This window comes from Malus domestica, chromosome 03 (assembly GCF_042453785.1).
Source record: "Malus domestica chromosome 03, GDT2T_hap1".
Lineage (NCBI taxonomy): Eukaryota > Viridiplantae > Streptophyta > Magnoliopsida > Rosales > Rosaceae > Malus > Malus domestica.
In genome coordinates, this window is record NC_091663.1 from 14,636,578 (window position 1) to 14,657,846 (window position 21,269).

The window sequence follows — 21,269 nt, forward strand, 5'->3', positions numbered from 1 at the left end:
CTCTTACGTATTTATGAATTTTACAGAAATATGAGATATGAATGAATGCGAACGTCCCCACTTATTTATCTTATATGTTTAAGTTATATCTTCATTAACTCACCTGCATGAATCTATATATTAATACAAAAAAAAAAAAAAAAAAAAGATTGAAGCAAAGATGCCATTGTTTATAAGAACAAAAAACGTACTGATAGTCCATGATAGAAGTTTTCAAGTTGATAAATTGATTTTCTGACTATATCTTATTTAGTAGCAATCACAATGAGCAACACAACTTTCCCAAGCATTACGAGGAAGTTAATTTGTTTGAACGATCGACAATATATAATTGGTTGAGAAAATGAATGATGGTCGGTGAGCGGCAACAAGAAGTGCACGACATGGTCCCGGCCTTAAGAATGAAAAAAGGAAAAGAAAACTAAAACTTATACTCCTGGCTAAGGGGATCAGTCGGTGATATTTCCTCTTTGGCATACTATATAAGTGACCAAGACTGACTTCAATCAGTACCCTGAATCCAAGTTATCAGCTATATACTCAAACAAGATATATACATTATACATATTCTCTCCTTGGCAAAACAAGAGTAAAAAAAACCTAGAAACTTTTCTCTATCTATCCAGTATCCACAGTAATGGAGTTGGAGAGCATTTTAGGATATTTTCGGAACAAGACCATCTTAGTAACTGGAGCCACTGGCTTCCTTGGAATGGGTATTCTCTCTCTCTCTCTCTCTCTCTCTCTCTCTCATTTCTTAACTTTGTGTAAGACTAAACCCTACATTTAAATTTCATTTTCATTTCATTCATCATAATATACATTTAGGTAAACTAATTTTTTACATATAATATAGGAATATACAATTTGTATAATCTTCATGTAGGTACATTAATTCATTTGATATATTTTGGTATATCCATTGATACAAATATGTAGGTACATTAATTCAATATAATACATTTTCATACATTCATTCAATATATTCATTTCGGTACGGACAATTCGGTATTGACATTTAGGTACATTAATTCAATATAATACATTTAGGTTCATTATAATATGTCGGTACAAACATTTCAGTACAACCATTTATGTACACTTATGTATTTACATATTTATGTGTCACTAATTTCTTTTAATATTTTCTCATTTATGTTCATTTATAATTGAAAGAACTAATATGCGCGTATTAATAAAATAAATTTTTTAATGTGGAGACATTAAATAAAAATACATATTAAATAATAATAATAGAATATAAATTTTAATAAAAGTACACTTATAAAGGATTAAATTGAACATGTAATGTAGCATTAGATTTTCTTTTTTAAATTCTAATTTTTTGTAAGGACCAATGTTCAAAAACCCTTTTTGCAAATACATGCAGTGTTTGTGGAGAAAATACTAAGAGTTCAACCAGATGTGAAAAAGATTTATCTTCTTATAAGAGCTACAGATACCAAGGCAGCCACAGATCGCATGCATAAAGAGGTTTATCTGTGAATACGCAATAGTTTTGTTTAATTATCTTGTAGTTAATCACGTACATTTTATTAAATATTAACTTATATTATATAATCTCAGATCATAGAGAAGGAGTTGTTCAGTGTTCTGAAGGAGGAATGGGGCACAGAGTTTGATTCCTTCATTGCAAACAAAGTTGCGGCTATCCCGGGAGACGTAGTTTCTGAAGATTTGGGAGTGAAAGAATTCAAGTTGAGGGAAGAAATGTGTGGTGAAATTGAAATCATATTAAACTCTGCAGGAACCACCAACTTTGATGAAAGGTATTTACTACATATGGACCACTGAAAACATGTAAATACTAAAATAAACATGTAAATTTATCGTATAATATCGTCTCTCTATAAAATACTAAAATAAACATGTAAATTTATGTCCTTACTATTTGTTTTATAGATATGATATTGCACTGAGCGTAAATACATTTGGAGTTCAGCATGTATTGAGCATGGCAAAGAAATGTCTAAAACTAGATATCCTGCTCCACGTGTCAACTGGTTAGTGGTGTTCGTTTTTCTCATTTTGGTTCCAATATGAAATAGTTTTTTATTTACTTTTCACAAAATGTTACACTTCACAAATATTTGTACCATCATTTGTACCTTCTTTCTAATAGAGGTAGAGCACACCAACACATGTGGTCTCATCTCTATTATAGAAATTATACAAATGATGATCCAAATATGTGGTATCATTGTTCCAATATGAGATAATTTTTTATTTGTATACGTGGATGACATGATTAATATGTTTCACTTTAGAGTATATTTTTAATGAGTGGATTTTTATACACTAAAGTTTCATGTCTCACCTATTAATTTTATTTAAAATAAAAAGGCTATTACACCCAGTTAAACTTAACTGCAAAATATGAATTTACCCTCTAAAAATGAATTTTCTTTACTTAAAACCCCACATAGTTTTTTTTTTCTCTCTCTCTCTCTAACTAAACCCACTAACTAGACTCTACATAAGCAAAATCATTAATTAAGTTTGACTTCAGGCATTTTTTGTACAATGCCTAAAATACCCCTAAGTACATTATATATATGACAATTGATGTTATAAAATTCAATGCATATTAATAACAAACAGTTAATGTTATAAAATTCAATGCGTATTAATGACAAATTGAATTGATGTCAGGATATGTACTGTGTGGCTAAAAACATAAGAGCATTAATGCTATAGTTTCAATGCATTATTAATAAAAAAAAAAAATTTGCGAAAATAATGTACCTATCATTTAATTTGACGAAAATAATTTACTCATTGTTTAGGCTTATTAGCTGAAATGCCTCCTGAAATTACCATTGAGTCTCATTTTACCTTCTGAAATTGGTTTTATCTTACTTTACCCCCTGAAATTGACATTTTCAACTCTTTTGTCTCACTACTTCTGTTAATGGACTGTTAAATTTAAGGGTATTTTAGACATTTCAAATTTTACACATTTATATACTTCTAGCCTACACACTAATCAAGTCTCAAATTTAATTTTGAAACTCTAATTCAAACCCATAAATTCAATAGTTTGAAACTGTAATTCAAACCCAATAATTCAACCATGTGAAATTTTTTGTTTCAAACTGTGCACATTTTCTTTAAATGATTTTTTTGGTTTGGCAAGTATTTTGGATATGATAGCTTAATGGTATAATGATTTTGCTGTGATGAATATTTTTTAATTGCAAAGTTTCGAGCCAATACATGAATGTTTTACAAGTGAAATGACTCTATGAACAAAATGTAACTCTTATTTTGGTTGATACAATGATTTTGTTGCTTGGAATTTTTCTATTGATTAAATAATTTATTTTATAAAATGCACAAAATTTATGGGTTTGAATTAGAGTTTCAAAAATAAAATTGAGACTCATTTAGTGTAGGCTAGAAGTATATAAATGTGTAAAAAATAAAATATCTAAAATACTCTTGGATTTAACAGTCAATTAACGGAAGTGGGTAAAGTGAGACAAAAGAGTTGAAAATGTCAGTTTCAAGGGGCAAAGTGAGACAAAACCAGTTTCAAAGGATAAACTGAGACTCAATAGCAGTTTCAGGAGGCATTTCGACTAATAAGCCTTAATTTTATGTTGTTCTTGCTTAATTTTTACAAGAAACAAAGTACATATTACTTATTTTTTTACAAAATAATGTACCTATTATTTAATTTTACGAAAAAATAATTTACATATTGTTTAATTTTTATGAAAATAAATGTAACTGTTGTTTAATTTTTACAATAAACAATGTATCTTCTAGTTTATTTATACAAAAATCAAGTACCTGTTATTTATTTTTTTATAAAAAATAATGTGCCTATTGTTTAATTTTTACAAAATTAATGTATCTACTTTTTATTTATCGTATTAGTATACAAGAATGGCTTAAGGGAAGGGATCTCCATTTTTTTCAAAAAATGGGGACACGCTCCCCACCGTTAGATTGACTTTAATGAAATTGTGTGGTTGAGATTAAAACACAGGCCACACAATTTCATTAAAGTCAATCTAACGGTGGAAACGTGTCCCCATTTTTTTGAAAAAAATAGGAATCCCTCCCCTTAAACTCTATGTTAGTGTACATATTTAGAATGTATATATTTGAACTAATTAGGATTAAAGCAAGGCACTTCCCAGTTCCCAACCTTGAAGTGGGAATTGAGAGGCACGATACAAGCCCTCAAAAAAGCCGAAATCCACGAGAAGGCCTCTTTGACTAAAGATAATCGCGGTTTCCCACTGACGCGAAGAGAGGAAGCGGGAAAAGGTCTACGAATCAATCAAACGAAATAAATTGTCTAAAAAAAAAACTTAGGGAAACTTGATATAACTCTAATTTTTTGAGCCAATAGTAGAAATGATCCAATTTATTAAAATAAGTTCAATTTTTTAAATTTAATTATTTTATTATCAATAATTATCTCTTAAAAAAAAAAACTTATTGTAAAAATCAATTTTCTTCCTAATTATCTCTTTTTATATGTTTTTTTGTTGTATCTTGTTGTTCCTCCTGTTTTAACCCATTTATAGATTTTTTTTTTAATTTTAATAATCAACCTATATCACAAGTTAATTGTATTTATCTACCTATATGACAGATTCTTTTTCATAATCAACCTGTCACATATTAATGTGTCTTGTTTGTAGGTATATTATTTTTTTCTACCTTTTAGTTAGGTTTCATATCTCACTTATAGGTATAATACACATTCATATATTTTGCTACTTGAGTTAGGGTAGAATGTTTTGTAGATAGATTTATGTTAGTATATTAATTAGATTTTTTATTTATAAGATATTAATTAGATATTTTAATTGATTTTTAATATTTTTAGAAAATATAAAAGGAGTATAAAAGAAATAAAAACATATAATTAGATAAATAGAGTCACTCCTAAAAACACTCTATATTTTTGGACCTGGATCTAAAAGCCCCAAAAACTTATAGCCATACAGGGCAATGATGGCATGGTTTTGTAAATAAATTAAAACGTATGGACATCCTTATATTACATGGTATCAAATTTATAATTTGGGTCTTATTTTTGATGTTTTAATAGACGAGGGCTTATGTCTAGAGATTAATGGTTGTAAAGGACTAAATCTAAAGCACCCATAAATATCACATCAGGCTAAGTGATTTCTTAAAGAAATAACGTGGTAACCCAATATATACACCACGTGGAGGATACTATCTACAGTATCAGTTCTGCGTCCCACACCCTCCCACCCTAATCCCAGCCCCAGCCACACCCCATTCAACCTTTTAAGTTTTTCAAGAAGGGGATGGGAGATAGCATGGCCTTGATGTGAATCTAACTTGTGCTGTTGAGTCAAGGTATCCGCGATCTGATGTGGAAGGGAGGATAGGTGTCTAAGGAATATGAAAAATGGAAAAAAAAATAAATTCATAAAAAGCAAAGAGGGTATTTTTGAAACTTTATTAAATTATTTTGGGTGTCCAAAGAATAACTAATTTTGTATTGTCCCTTCATTTTATATTATGATACGTGTCATGTACAGGGGTGTACAACCTTGTGTTTCAAATATATTGAAAAATCTCTCCCAATATGAAGACTTGTGTTGACGAGTCTATTGGAGCTAGTTTATCCTACGTGGCTCCTCGAGTCGTATTTAGCAAGAAACACCATTTGCCAAGTCTCTTAATTTACCTTCTCTAAGCTGCATATCAATGAATCTCGAATTTGTTTACCGCATTATGGTCTTTTGATTTGCTATTCAGTACTGATTGTGACAGTTTCTCAGCCTATGTGTGCGGCAGAAAGGAAGGACTCATACTGGAGGACTCATCTTGCATGGATGAGATGGTAAAGGAGACAGCTAAGTTTGATTTCAAGGCGCTTGAGAAGAATCTGGTAGAGGAGAAATTGAAGGAGCTAGAAGCAGAAAATGCGACAGAAGAAGTCATTACAACCACAATGAAGGATTTTGGCATTGAAAGGTTTCTCCAAAGTTTTTCATGAAAACAAAAGATGACTTTTTTTTCACAAAACTTTAAAAAAGTGGTTTTCATCAATAAATTAACCCGACTTTTTGCTAATTTTCAATTTAAACGTTCCTAAGTTTTGTTTGCAACTTTTTGTTTATTTTCTCACAGAATTATCTAACTCTTAGGTCAAAATCATACGGATGGCCAAACACCTATGTGTTTACAAAGGCAATGGGAGAAATAGTTATAGAGCATTCAAAAGATAATCTACCCGTACTCATCCTACGCCCAACGGTAGTTACCAGTACATACAAGGAACCATTTCCGGGATGGGTTCAAGGTTTCAGGTAAGAAGCGTGCTAGCACTTTGAAGTGTTTCTTTGGGGAATATAATTGTCCCTTGGAGTAGTTCATAAATTATTTGGGTTTTTTTTACTATTATCGTTGACACTCTGAAAAATTCATTATGCAATGCTTAATAATTGTATTTTTTTTCCAAGCTAGTGTAGTTTTGTCAAATAATATTATGATTTCATTTGGTTGGCCTTATTTAGGACATTTCTAAACTCCTGAATATATGCTATTTTCGTTTGCTACAGAACCATTGATAGCGTAATTGCTGGTTACTGTAAAGGAAAACTGACATGTCTACTCTTCGATCCAACGTCAGTATTTGATATGGTGAGTGAAATTAAACTTCATGATATCCCCACCATACACACCCACAATAATTCTTTAATCATGAAAATAATACAACTTTTTTTTTTTCCTTTCCTAGTGAAGTTTTACTATGATATGTGAACTATTAATTCCCATTGCGCACAGACACAATTTAGTAAGTTATATACATAGTAATTTTCTTGCCATTACCTAGTTAATCATTGCTCTATTTAATTATATAGTCAAGAAACAAAAATATAACAAGAAAACATTACTCTCTCTCTATATATCATGCGCAATGCAATTTTACAATTCAAAAACACAGTTATCTTATGTTGTTGCCACATTACCCTAACACATGACATTTAAAGATATTTTCGTGCCAAAAAGAAAATTTTTAATTAAATTCACTTAAATATCTGAATACTATCATATGTATTTCAGAACTTATTTGAGATGATAAAATCATCTTTTATTGTGCTGTGATTCATATGACGCTATACATGTATCACAGAGTGGTGGTCCTAAACATGGCGAATAAACTTTCTTTGTTTCTCAATATTTATTTGATCGACTCACAAGCGCGTGCTACTATATTCTATGTTTTCATACAATTTTTTTCAAGGGATATTCTAATTTAAACAGTTTTGTTAAACTCAGATTTACTTATGCAATTTTTTATTTTTTTTTAGAACTAAAGAACAAACATTTACTTTTAAATCATGCAGATTCCAGTTGACATGGTGGTAAATTCAATAATTATAGCCTTGGTGGCTAATGCAAAATGTTCTTCTACAATCATTTATCATGTGGGAACATCGTCGAAGAATCCTATAATTTTCTCTCGTATTCACAATTTTATCTTCCGATACTTCACCAAAGATCCATGGATTAACAAGGATGGAATGCCTGTCAAGGTTGGCAAGGGTACAGTATTCAAGAATATGACAACTTTTCACATGTATATGCAATTTCGTTTCATGCTACCTTTGGAGGTTTGTTATTTCTTTCGTTGCTAGTACTATACAATTGAACAAATAAAATAGTGAATACGAACATAATATGTATAGACGTATATCGGTATATGTGTAATAATTTATATATGGATAACGGTATGCAATTTTATCTATAAATATTTCTTCATGGGACCCTTTTTCTTTCTTTTTTGAAGGGTTTAAAGTTTGTGAATCAAGTATTTGGCCATTATTTCCAAGACATGTATCTTAACTACAATCAGAAACTCAAATTGGCGATGCGCTTGGTGGAGCTATATGAGCCTTATATGCTGTTCAAGGGCATGTACGTATGTTTTATTTTGCATCTAAGCATAGGTGAATTTGTAACTTTATCATCGTATGTAATGATACGTAATCATGCGTTGAACTCACGTCTTTGAAATGTATGTAGCTTTGATGACAGTAATACTGAGAAGTTGCGAATGATGGCAAGGGAGAGTTTTGTGGAAGCAGAAAGTTTTGGTTTTGATCCGAGGTGCATTGATTGGGAAGACTACATTATGAAAACTCACATTCCAGGCCTCAAGAAACATGTTATGATGAAACGATAATTAAAAGGTTCATACATTGTCATTGAGATAATATATGTTGCATTCTGATGAACAAGTTCATCAACGCTATCCTATGTTCTACCTTTCCAAGTTTCTACATGGCAGCTGAAAGCTGTTCGTCAAAGTTGGTTAATGAAGAAGAAGGCAGATGGTTGTATACTCAAGCATCATTTCTGTTCATTTTTAATTGCTGAAAATTATACCCATAACTGTAGCTGCTTTTGATATTAAATACACCCATATTCTCCTCTTAGTAATTTTTATTGTTCTAAACAGTGTTTGAAGATCAAACAAACGAATTTGAGAAAGAACTGTACACAGTTTCTTGTATAAGATGGTATCTGAAAAAAGGTCAACTTCGTGTCTTTTTATTTAATTTTTTGACATGTGTCATTCAATTTAACTCTAGAAAAACACTGTTTTTTCTTTTTAAAAAAGAAATAACTGATGATAAGTCACGATTATTCATCTATTTCCAAAACCAGAAAGACTCATAGTCATTTCAACTCCTTGACCACATTTATTCTCTCGAACCCAGGAACTCTAGAAAAACACTGTTAAATTTTTTAATATAATTAATAATTATTTTTTAAGAAATACAAATAAATCCCCAAAAACTCAATCACCCATTGTCCACCGACCACATCACTCTGATAGCCACCCCTCGCCCCAATCGCCGACCGTTACGCTCCTAATCACCGAAATACATGGGCTTCGACCCTTATTCACCAACTGATGTCGTAAGAACTAACACACAAATTAAATCTTTCTTAGACAGTTGTAGTATGAGCAAGTAGGGATTGTTCTAGGCCGGAGATTAGGAGGGATGCTAATCTACACAAATTTAACTCAAAAACAAAAAATTAGACTAAAAAAACAGAAAACTAAACTTAAACTACTCAAAATAAGCTAAACTGATTCAAAACACACAAACTAAGTTAAATTGAATCGAAACAGGAACTAAAGGGAAGTTTGGACGAAAATTAAACTAAGAAGACTCAAAATACTAAATGGGGGGTTATTTTGACGAATTTAAGATTTAAATAAACAAACTAAAGGGTAAGAAATTGGGTGAATTAAGGGGTAAGAGGCTAGCTAGAGGGCCCTTCTCCACACAGGACACATATGCATACAAATCGATTTCCAGTTATTCTTCCTATAAACCATGAATGATAATGCCCCAAGTTAACCGTGAACTACACAAATTAATCATCAGATTTTCCTAAATTCATTGAATTGGACTCAGCGATGCAACCAAATTATTCTTATCAAGTTCCCTACATGAACTGCATACTAGAGATACATATCAAAGATCATTAAGTTCTGTGAAAATCATAAGCATTGACATGGCATTCGTAACTATGAACTGCATGATACTCCTGCCAGGAATTTACTTAACGCGATCGTGACTAGCAACCTCCACTACTTGTGAATATAAGTTCATAACTATTAGGTGAAATTCTCTTATATTCTAGCATCAAATCCTTGCATGCAAACTAAGTAGGCCTCCTTAATCAACATACAAGAATAAGATATCAAACAAACAAATAAGTAAATTGCATTCACGATTTGGATGTAACCAATTCATATCACATATATGTTCATGGCTTTGAATTCACCTCTAGCTAAAACGAAATTAGTTCCACATGTTTGCAATTGAACAAAGATAATTAAAAGTAAACATTGAAAACAAAAGATAGAATACACCTAGAAACGCTCCAACAATCCAAAGGTCTTGAATGGCAGGCACGGCTCCAAGCTTCTTCTTCCTTCCTTGCAAAGCTGTGACAATCTTTATATTTTTTTTATTTGAATTTCTCTCTAAAGCTCTCCCATCCGAATTCTACGGCAAGGGTGTATATTTATAGGGCAGATACACGGCATTGTTTGTGGAGGAAAAGGATTAGTTGTTAGCATTGTTTTAGGACTCCTAGAAATCAGATAAGAGGTGGTTTAATATGAAAAGGAATCCCCCTTGCAGCTGGAATTTAGGTAGAATAGGATTAGGATAGGATAAGATAAGGTTAGTTTGAGATAAAGCAGGAATGGATAAGATAAAGATGGTTATGATAATGTTCCTTCTTTTTAGCTGATTCCTTATCTTCTACGTCTTGAATTAATTTCTTCCAGATTTGTAGCACATTCCTAGCCTCTTTTGATCTTCAAAAACGTCCATCCACCTTGCTTCATTCGTATGTTGTCCATTCCAAGCCCAAAACAGCTCCAAAATGCTCTTTCTTGTCACCTTTGCCATTTGAACCTACAAACACACGAAAATGGCTTAAAACACTCTAAAAAGTAGAAACTAACTACGTATATGCAAGGACACAAGCTAAATAGGTCGCATAAATATGCTCATATCACCAACCCATCATCGTCATCTTCTTCTTCTGGGTCAAAACAAAGAAACCTAGTTTAGGGCTTCCATAGCCTACTTGTTCTGGATCGTCTTCTTCGTCGTCAACCTCATCCTCCTTAACATACTGGTTCTAGGTTTGTTTGTGTTGGATTGGCGGTAGTGACGATTGGAGTTCTAGGTTTATTTGGGTTGAATTAGTGGCAGAGACAAAGACGATTTGGGGGAACATCTTGGGTTTGTGGGTTCTTCTACGGGTTGGGAGATCGAGGACTATGATTGGATTGATGAGGTTGATAAGGACAATAAGGGCTTCTTTTGAAGGATTACAGGAGATTAGGGGAAGGATTGCAGGGAGATTGAAGATGATGAGTTTCCACATGGTTTATATAATGGCCTGCCCGTTTTTTATTTTTTTTCAATTTTTTTAATTTTTAATTAAATTTTATGCAAAGTAACAGCGTTAAAGGTTAAATTTAAGCGGAGAACACGTGTCACAAGATTAGAGAAGACACATAATTCGGGACAACTAACCCATGGCCAGACTTCTATATTTTGCTTAAGTCAAGCTTAACCAAGCCAAAACAGTGCTTAAAGTAGTCTAGTTCAACATAGTTCTGTGCAGTTTTTTAGTTTGTTTGATGAATATACTTTTTTATTTGACAAAAAGTGGCAAGATAGAAGAAAAAACAAGAAAATGGGTAATTAACAAAATTTGATCAATTGCTACTTAGTACTACAATTTAGTGGTATTCATCTTCACTTGTAAGTGAGAGGTCTTAGATTGGATTTTCGCTAAAGACGAGTTTGACCCACATTATTGCTAGCCTATTGTAGGGGTGGCCAAACAGGCCATGGGCCCATGGGTAAAGGCGGGTAGTAGCGGTTCGGGGTGGGTCAATATCATGTTATATACAAAACGGGGCAGGGCGGATCCAATTTTCTAAAGACACGGGCCCCCGGCTCGGACCGTATCCAATGAACTCCTCTCGGTTCACTTTCTCGAAGATTCCCAAACTCAGAATGAATCTCCTCTCTCTGTCATCCCTCTCGTATCTCGATCTCCTCTCTCTTGATCTCTCTATTCCAGAGTCCAAAATAAATCTCATCCTTCTCGATTCTTGGTCTCTCTCTATCGAACTTGAAGAGATGAATGACACACTCAGTTTCTCTCTATCGAACTCGAGGGGCCGAACGATGAAAGACAGCTGGCTCAATCAGATCAGAGAAGATGAAAGTTGCGAGGCTTCAAATCGGAGAAGACGGTGGGCTCAAGCAGATCGAAAAAGACGAATGTGAATAACTGGGCAAATTCTGTGGCGCTCAAATAGATCGAAGAAGATGAAGGTGAACAAATCGGAGCTGACCACGCAATCTGGTTCGACTCGCCTGATTCTGTGGCACTATTAACTTGATCAATTTCATCGAGTTTCAACTCTCTGTCGTTGACGGCTTACCTGAATACGTCGAGTCCACCTTTGAGCTACCAATCAACAAAGCTCCCTACCTCAAAAAAGCATACGACATGCTCAAGCATGCAGTCACGCATTTCGTCCAACACTCGAGCGTTAATTGGGTCATCCACGACTTCGATTCCCTTATGTGCTAAGGAAAATGACCTCAATGAGGTTGTCCTTCACCTTTTGTGTTGGCAAAAAAAAATATTTAATTGGCTGCAGTTGTTGATCTGAGGATGGACGCTTACAGGATTTTCTCGCAGCAGCTAAGGAAATAGCTTGATTCAATCTCCGAAGGCGCTCTCTTCTTGTCCAGATTCGATTTCGAAGTTGAATTCGATTGGGAATCTGGGTTCTAGAATATTGGAAATTAGAAGGAAAAAAAAAATGGTACCTGTAGGAACCGGCCCATTTTATATGGGCCGGATTAGGTCCGGTTCTTAGTTTTAAAATAGTAAAATCCACCCTGGCCTGGCCCGTTGTATTTTTAAGCAGGTCCGGTCCGGTCCCTTCAATTTTGGGCCCTACTAGGCCCGTGCCCACCCCTAGCCTATTATGAGACTAAGCCTACCCCTCTATCTTAATATAGATAATATCGTTTGTTAAAAAAAAAAAAATTCCATCATCGGGTGTGGTTTAAAAGGTGATAGATGAAAATGTAGGTTTAATCGTACGATCAAATTAGACAACGATGCAACTTGCACAAACATTCACGTGTATACTCCACCTATGTGAAGGAAACTTCTATTTTATTTTTTAAAGCTTCATCTACGAAATCCTTTTAATCAGACTATTTTTATTTTGCTATTGCGTATGCGCGAACATTCTATTATGGTTGTTCTTTGCAGCTAGATAGCAACAAGATGAAAGGAATGAACTTTTATAGAGGTCTGGGGAAAAATTGGTGCCATGGTATTCGGAAATGAAAAAGGAAGAGGGGTTGCTGCAAGGCTTTGTATTCAGTTGTTGGCATATTTGGAAGTGTAGAAACTCCGCAACATTTCAAAGCGAGGTTTGTAATCCCATAGAAGTTATCAAAAGTTTCATGATGCAATGGATTGAGTGGAAGGAAACAACCACCGAGAGCCAGAAAACGAAGAAGAAGGGGATAAGGAATAGCAACACACGGACAAGAAATCCTGAAGGAAAAATAAGGTATGTTCTTGAAGGAAATTAGAAATGGGATGGGCAAGACTTAATTACAATGGAGCCTAGCATGCTGAGACATTAACGGGAGGCATGGGGTAGGCATTAAGAAACAACGTTGGGTGGTTTTTGATACAAGTACAATGTGGGGGTTTGTTAGCTATGTCAAACATCGTAATGAAGGCGGAGGTAGTTCGTGCTGCTCTTTGCGCTTGCATGGAGGGTGGGCATCAGCGTGTGATAGTCGAATCCGACTCGGTGAACCTCATATTTATGCTAAAGGTTAAATAAAATATGAAGCTAGGGTTGAGTGCATCCTATTTGATATACGTAAGAGCATGACAATTAGATGCCATTGAGTTTGCCTTTGTGCCCCGTTATCACAATACGGCGGCTCACTCGGTAGCTTCGTATGTAATCGAAAAGGGAGTCATCATAGATGGGGATTATTGTTTCCTAAATTTCTTTTTTTTTATATTCTGGCAGAGGGTGTGAACATTGCTATTCGAATTGATTAATGAATACTATTCTATCGTTTTGAAAAAAGAAAAAGAAAAAGAACGATCATGAATCATGAATTTATGGAAAATGAGAGAGAATGAATGAGAATGAATCAATCTAACTCATAGTTTTAAATTGGAGATCATAATTCGTATTGAAAAACATCAAGTTTTATTCCATAGGAATTTGTAAACGCAAGATCAGCCGTGAATCAAAATTATTTTAATATCGATATGTTAGTAAACATAAGAAAAATAAGATATTGGGGTAGGGTTAGTCATCGAAAGAAGGGTTAGGGTTTCTCTTTGACGGCAAGAAAACATCTAGTGTTAGGGATTCTTATGATATTGCACCCTAGGGCATTCACTTTATTTTACTTTTATATATATATATATATATATATATATATTTGTAAATTAAGATCATAGGAAAGGCGTTGTTCAAGGTTCTAAGGGAGAAACTAGGTGCAGATTTTGATAACTTTATATCAAAAAAAGTTGTGGCTGTCCCAGGAGATGTAACTTTTGAAAACCTGGGGGTGAAAGACATCAAATTGAGGGAAGAAATGTTCAATGGAGTACAAATCATACTTAACTCTGCAGCGACAACAAATTTTGATGAAAGGTATGAGCTTTCACCCTGCAATCGAGGTCATGTGTTGATTTCCACCCTCCCCAATCTATGCACACATAAAATTCAACCACAAACTACATTATTGATTAAAGTGAATAAAGTACAACATAGACACTATGTAGTATATACAATCATCTGATAAAAGTGATAAATAAATCATGTACGAGTACACCTATACCTTTTTTTATACCTGTATACATATATCGTTTGCAGATATGATATTGCGCTAGACGTGAATACATTTGGAGTTCTTCATTTGTTGAGCTTTGCAAAGAAATGTTTAAAACTAGAGATGCTTCTCCACATATCAACTGGTCAGTTTTCGATCATTTAGTATGGCCTTTCGGTTTTCTGTTATTTTTTGTTTGTCACATACTGTACTTATCCTCTCCCTTTCTTGTTTAATTCATCTTCAATTATCGTATTTCTGATATATCATCTTTTGTTTAATTGAATATAAATATATATGGGTAAGGAAACCTTTTTCTTTTGGCCTTTGTGCCCTTGGATAGATTTTTCTCAACTGATGGTGATCAAAAACTCCTTTTTTTTTTCTTTCTAGCTTACGTGTGTGGTGAAAGGGAAGGACTCATACCAGAGGACTCATCTTCATTTATGGATGAGAAAGTTAAAGGTACCACCAAATTTAATTTCCAAGTACAGGAAAAGAAGGTTGTATAGGAGAAATTGAATGAACTAAAGGCAGAAGGTGCTTCAGAAGAAAATATCAGAAGCACCATGAAGAATTTTGGCATTGAAAGGTTTTAAAGCATCAATATCTAATTGTGCCTTTATTAACACACTTACAAATTTTATACTTTTGCTTATTTTTTTTCCCATATTTTGATGAAATCAAAAGTAAAAGAAATGCTACCTAGTGGTGGTAGAAGTTTGAAATTCTTAACAATTCCACGTAGATTGTGCCATTACTGAGTGTTATATATGGACTAATGCTATTTATCTTTTGCTTTTCTTTAATATAATTAATAATTATCAGGGCTAAACTTTATGGATGGCCAAACACCTATGTATTTACAAAGGCAATGGGAGAAATATTTCTTGAGAACTCAAAAGGTAATCTACCTCTAGTCATCATCCGTCCAACTGTGGTTACTAGTACTTATAAGGAGCCATTTCCAGGTTGGATTCAAGGTTTCAGGTAATTATTTTGCATCATGCACCTTAAAATTCTAAGTTGTAAAAATATCTTTGTTACTCAATAATTGGAAGTTACAAGTGTCGATATCGATGACCTTTAAAAGATGAATGAAAATTAGTGTGTATGGTGATCCCACAAAACTAAAATCATATATTTGTTCATATTACAGAACCATTGATAGCATTATTGCTGGTTATTGCAAAGGAAAACTGACATGCCTCCTTGCTGATCCTATGTCAGTTTTTGATATGGTGAGTTCAAAGTCAATGAATATGTTGATGCCTTCAAACACTATTTACATAATATATATATATATATATATATATCATGTACATGCATGTGCATACATATATAGAAAGGATAAGTTTATGGAAATTAGACTTCATTCTCGTCTGTGTTTCTCTTCTATGATTTTTTTTTTGTTAAATTATTTAATTATTTTAAAGCGATGGTTTAAAAATAATAATAATATGTAACTAACGAGTGGTTAATTTTGTAAATTGGGCAGATTCCTGTTGACATGGTGGTAAACTCAATTATTTCTGCTATGGTTGTGAATGCAAATCAACCTTCTATTGTCATTTACCATGTGGGATCCTCATTTGGAAACCCTATACAATTTTGTGTACCGACACTTCACCAAAAATCCGAGGGTTAACAAGGATGGAAACGCTACTAAAGTTGGCAATTGTACAATGTTTAGGACTATGTCTTCTTTCCGAATGTACATGCAAATTTGCTTCAGGATACCTTTGCAGGTTTGTTCTATCTATTTTCTTGACGGTAATGCTATATAATAGAATATAAAAATCCACAATTAATAGGGATTGCAAATGTGGGTCATCGGAACCTAGAATATAAAGTGATACACCATATGTTATAATATCAAAGGTGTGTAAAATGTACAAGTGAAACATTTCAACACTATATTTCACTTATATTATAACACTTAGTGTGTATCATCTTGTATTCTGGGCATACCGTATAATCTTTTCCATTTCATGGATTGTGTGATCATTGAGATTGAATTAATTAATGTCTGCTTAATAATCGTTTTTTTTTTATGTTATTGATATCACACATGTTAGTCTTTCTCAGTTCATTAATTTCCTTTCATATGTTCTTATTTGCATTTTTTGAAGGGATTAAAGTTCGTAAATAAAGCTTCAGGCCAATATTTCGAGGACATATATGTTAACTATAGTCGGAAACTCACATTGGTGATGCGCTTAGTAGAGCTATACAAACCCTACATGCTATTCAAGGGCATGTACGTATGTTATACTTTTGTAATTACAAGTTTTATCATTTATCATTATTCAAGGGAATGGACAATAATAAACATGTTTTAATGGCAGATTTGATGACAGTAACTCAAAGGAGCTGCAAAAGTTGACAAGTGAGTGTTACATAGACGCAAAGGAATTTAACTTTGATCCGAAATGCATTGATTGGGAAGACTATATTATGAATACTCACATACCTGGCCTCCGAAAGCATGTTATGGTCTAATGATAACTTGAAGAATTGTAATAACCAATGTACCCTTACGCATGTGTGAAGTGCATATCCTTGTATCATTTCCTACCTTATCGATTGTGATGAAGATCGTCAATAGCGTTAAGTAATTATATCAAAGTCTCATGTTTGCTAAAAAAAATCGTTGTTTAAGTGGGCATCGTTTCTTGAAGCAGATGAGACGACTGCAAAACATTGTCGTCTCGTCTGAATAAGTCTCAAATTAACGACAATTTTAGTTAAAACCGTTATCTCATAAAAAATGGTGTTTCTGTCATTTCTACATGTAGGAAACGAGGATTTTCGCATTCCAAAAGCAACCGCACCACAACTTCTAACAATAGTTGTCGTCCCAATATTATACCGTCTTTTCTAACCTTACCAGACTACAGTTTTGAAACCGGTGTAAAGAGTCTGAGTATCGGGAGCTTTATCTTTCAGTGGACATAATATATAGGACAAACTGTTGTAGAGAAAAATCACACAAATGAATAAAATTATGAATGAAATCGACGCGCTCCACCACTTGGAGAAGTTAGGTGGCAAATTTTCTTAAATTGTCAAGAGTTGCCGCAGGTTGCCCCAAGAACCGAGGAAAATCTAGAGGAATTCGACACCCATCCGATGTTTGGCCCACCCATTAACCCGTTGAACACGCTACAAATCGTGCTCAATCAATTCTCAATCCACCATTCGTTCAAATACACACTACACAATCTAGGATCGCCGACCCTATCAACAACACTAGTCATAAGGAAACTACCCAGAAATTATACCAAAGCTTACTAAGGCTTACGACATACAGGTTAACGAGAGAAATACAAATACATGGATGTATACTCGGACACAAACTTGAGAAAACAATGACGGACAATCCCCGACGCGGTGCGACCGACCTCGAATACATAGGAAAACTAAGTGAGTGGGGATAAAAACTAAGATTTTGAAAAAAAAAAAAAAATTATTATTTAGAACATATTGTTAACCCTAAAAACTATCAAGCCTACATGGCACACAGGCCGAATAGCTAATGAACTAATTACATCATTCAGTTGCATGCAGTGCGTGCTAACTCGTCGACCAAGCTCGGTCAATGAGTAAATGAATGTGGTGGTGGTGGTGTCGAACGTGCTGCTGACTTCTTATCCAATCGATCTTAACCAAGGAAGGAACTCGTCTCAACCTTTGGGTTTAGAACCTGAAAGACATGGCTGCTAGTCACTACGAAGTTCAAGAATCATCTACACAGGGCTTGGCTACTCCAATTATATTTGTAAAAATACAAGTGCGTTGAATCAGTATCAGACTATATGGACACATATACTCAAAGGAGATAGGTGTCTTGACCTTAAAAGTGGTTAGTCGTCAAAGTGCCAAACTCTGAAATGCACTTGTGAATATCCAATCATAAATGGGTTCGACCTTCAATGTGCCAAATGATCTAACCTGGTAACACCTCACTTACCGAGAAGCTAATGAGATGACCTCTTCTAACAAGGACTCAGAGATTCCCTTCCGAGAGAGACTTGGATAGATTGTAAACCAAACTTGGAGTAGTGTTGTTTTTATAAGCTGGAGTGTTGTTTCTACAAACTGTAAGATGTCACAAGTTGTCAACCACAGAGCCCTCGATACAAACTAAAAGGTGTGCTTGACAAAGTTAGGAATATCAATATTTTTCTCAAAGATGATAGGGTTTCACGTAGAATGAGAAATTGCGCAAGGCAAATTTGTGTGTTGTATTGAAGGTCCCTCAAATGTTGCAAAACCTCTTCTAAATAAAGGAGTGATTTCATGCTGATTATCCCATGTCGAAGTAGAGTCCTATATGGGTTGTATTCCTCAGCACCAAACCATCATGATTTCTAAGTAAAGCCCGACCACTTCTACTAGACTTAGGACTATAAATCTAGCCTTCTTTCATGTTTTATTCATTCTAGATCTTGATCAGCTGTGAAGAATGATTCTTGAAATATTACGAATCTTATCATTGTTCATTCTAATCCTTAATAATTCCATTCACTTTAGGACTCTACCGAATCCAATCTTGATTCTTAATGAATCAAATTGTCACGCCTTAATCCTGATATGCGTCCAAGATCGATACGTAATGTCACCACATACCTAACCATCTATCATGTCTCATCTCCAAGACATGACCAAAATACAAATCAAAAGTCAAACGGTGCAGTGGCTTTCTTTTGTATCATGACTGCATCTAACCTCTATGTTAGACTGCCTACGTACCTTAAAACTAGGGCTGGTTCGGTATCCCATACCAAACCAAAAATGGCATATCAAATCTCAAACCGAAAATTTTCGGGATGAAAATCTCATGACCGATCCCGAACCGAAATTTCGGGATTCTCGAATTTTGGAATTCCTGAAATATTTTCGATATTTCAGAATTTCTCGAAACCGAACATCATCATAATCCAAATCATCTAGATTAAAATTGAAATCATCCAAACCTGCATTAAAAATCCAAATTGAAATCAGAGACATAGTGACAGTGAATTAGTGAAAGATTTATGGTCGAGAGAAAAACAGAGTGAAGAGAGAGACCTGTGTCATCCTCCTGACCTGAGCCCCCAATTCAAAACCCTAACCTTAATTCGAAATCCCACACACACAGTGAATCACTGAAGAGAACTGGAGGTGGGGATGAAGCCGTGAGGTGTGGTGGTGGCTAGAGTGGAGATAGTTCATCGGAGTCAGATTCTTAGAGGGTGGCTACTAAGCTTCGAATCTGAGAAAAAGAGAGCCTGAGACTGAGTGAAGGCAGATGCAAGGCGAAATGAAATGAGAGAGAGTGAGTAGGGATGAGAAGTGAAGGTTTTGGATTGGGTGGAAAGAAGGGTTAGGTGGTTTCTGGGTTGTAGAGAGAGAAAGAGAGAGATTTATGGGTTGTAGTCTAGAGAGATTAAGATAATACGAGAGAGAGATGACTGATGACATTGAGACAGAAAATAAGGCGGAGGAGAGACAGGGTCTGTCTTTTAGAAAGCAAGCACGCAACCCATCCCATTCCCATGTGCTTGATGCAACTTTTATCAGCATCACCACACCACACTTTAGTTATTTTAATAATATAATAATAAAACATTACACATTCCAACACTGACACACACACATATACACATGTATGTATGTATGTATCTATGTATGTATATATGTATATATATTACAGTTCGGTTCGGGAATACCGAAAATTTCAAAGTGTGAGACCGAATCCCATATTGAACAATTCGGGATTAGTTTGGTTTCGGTACTAAATTTTCGGGATTTTTGGTTCGGTATTTTTTCAGTTTGGTTTCGGTATGGTTTGGGAATTTCGGTATTTTTTTCCAGCCCTACTTAAAACGAGATCAAGCTATTCATAGTTCATTATTATTAAGCCCGACATTTCTCATGACATCTCTTAGCAAGAAAATAACATAAAGCTCTAGAATCACTCCATAGAACTCACAGAGCATAATTCACTAGATTCTAGACTACTTAGTGAAACCATATATAATAACCAAGAATTTCATTTCATCCATCACGTACATCACACTAACTTCCAACGACAAGTCAATAATCATAAGAAAATAATTGATCCATTCCATTAAGATCAAATATCACTTCACTAGGATTAATGGAGCCAACCACCGTAAGGTTTACCGTATTTCACTATTGAAATCCAAACATCCAACATTGTAACCTTACATTACAACCACAATCATAAACGGAGTAACTTCTATGCATAAGAATCTTGGATTGAAACTAACTCAGTGGAAACAAATATGAAATGGAGTTCTAAACCAACTAAACGAAATCCAACTAGAAAGTTGTTGCCATCGTGGATTGCCAAGCATAACCATAAGCCTAGTCTAATGATGTAGGCAGTGATCACCCATTGCAGATATACCAAGCATGATCACCCTTAAAATCCATAAGGTCCCTCATCGCGAATATACCAAGTATGATCGTTTTTATAGCTATAGGTAATGATCACCCATTGCGGATATACCAAGCATGATTACTCCTAGAATACGTACGGTCCCTCATTGCGGATATTCCAAGAAAAACCATATGCACAATCTAATGGTGTAGGTAGTGATCACCCATTGCGGATATACCAAGCATGATCACTCCTAGAATGCGTATGGCCCTCCCAATCGTGGATATACCAAGCAGAACCATATGCATAATCTAATGGTGCATGCAGTGATCATCCATCGCAAGAATACCAAGCATGATCACCCATGTAATATGTCGGTCCTGTTGACTTTGTATTTTAGGTAGGAT

General features: G+C 34.4%; 1 protein-coding gene and 1 pseudogene across 1 annotated transcript; both read left to right on the forward strand.

The window, feature by feature from the left end:
- The first annotated feature begins 288 nt into the window (after positions 1-288).
- Positions 289-8,466, forward strand: LOC103441358 (alcohol-forming fatty acyl-CoA reductase-like). The gene is made up of 10 exons (XM_029099899.2): positions 289-716; positions 1,391-1,494; positions 1,588-1,790; positions 1,924-2,024; positions 5,799-5,994; positions 6,168-6,329; positions 6,582-6,663; positions 7,371-7,637; positions 7,814-7,941; positions 8,050-8,466. The coding sequence occupies exons 1-10, from the start codon at positions 638-640 to the stop codon at positions 8,207-8,209; spliced, it is 1,482 nt and encodes a 493-aa protein (XP_028955732.2). The 5' UTR covers positions 289-637; the 3' UTR covers positions 8,210-8,466.
- A 4,879-nt stretch (positions 8,467-13,345) lies between these two features.
- LOC103415900 (alcohol-forming fatty acyl-CoA reductase-like) lies at positions 13,346-17,099 on the forward strand (annotated as a pseudogene).
- The last annotated feature ends 4,170 nt before the right edge of the window (positions 17,100-21,269 follow it).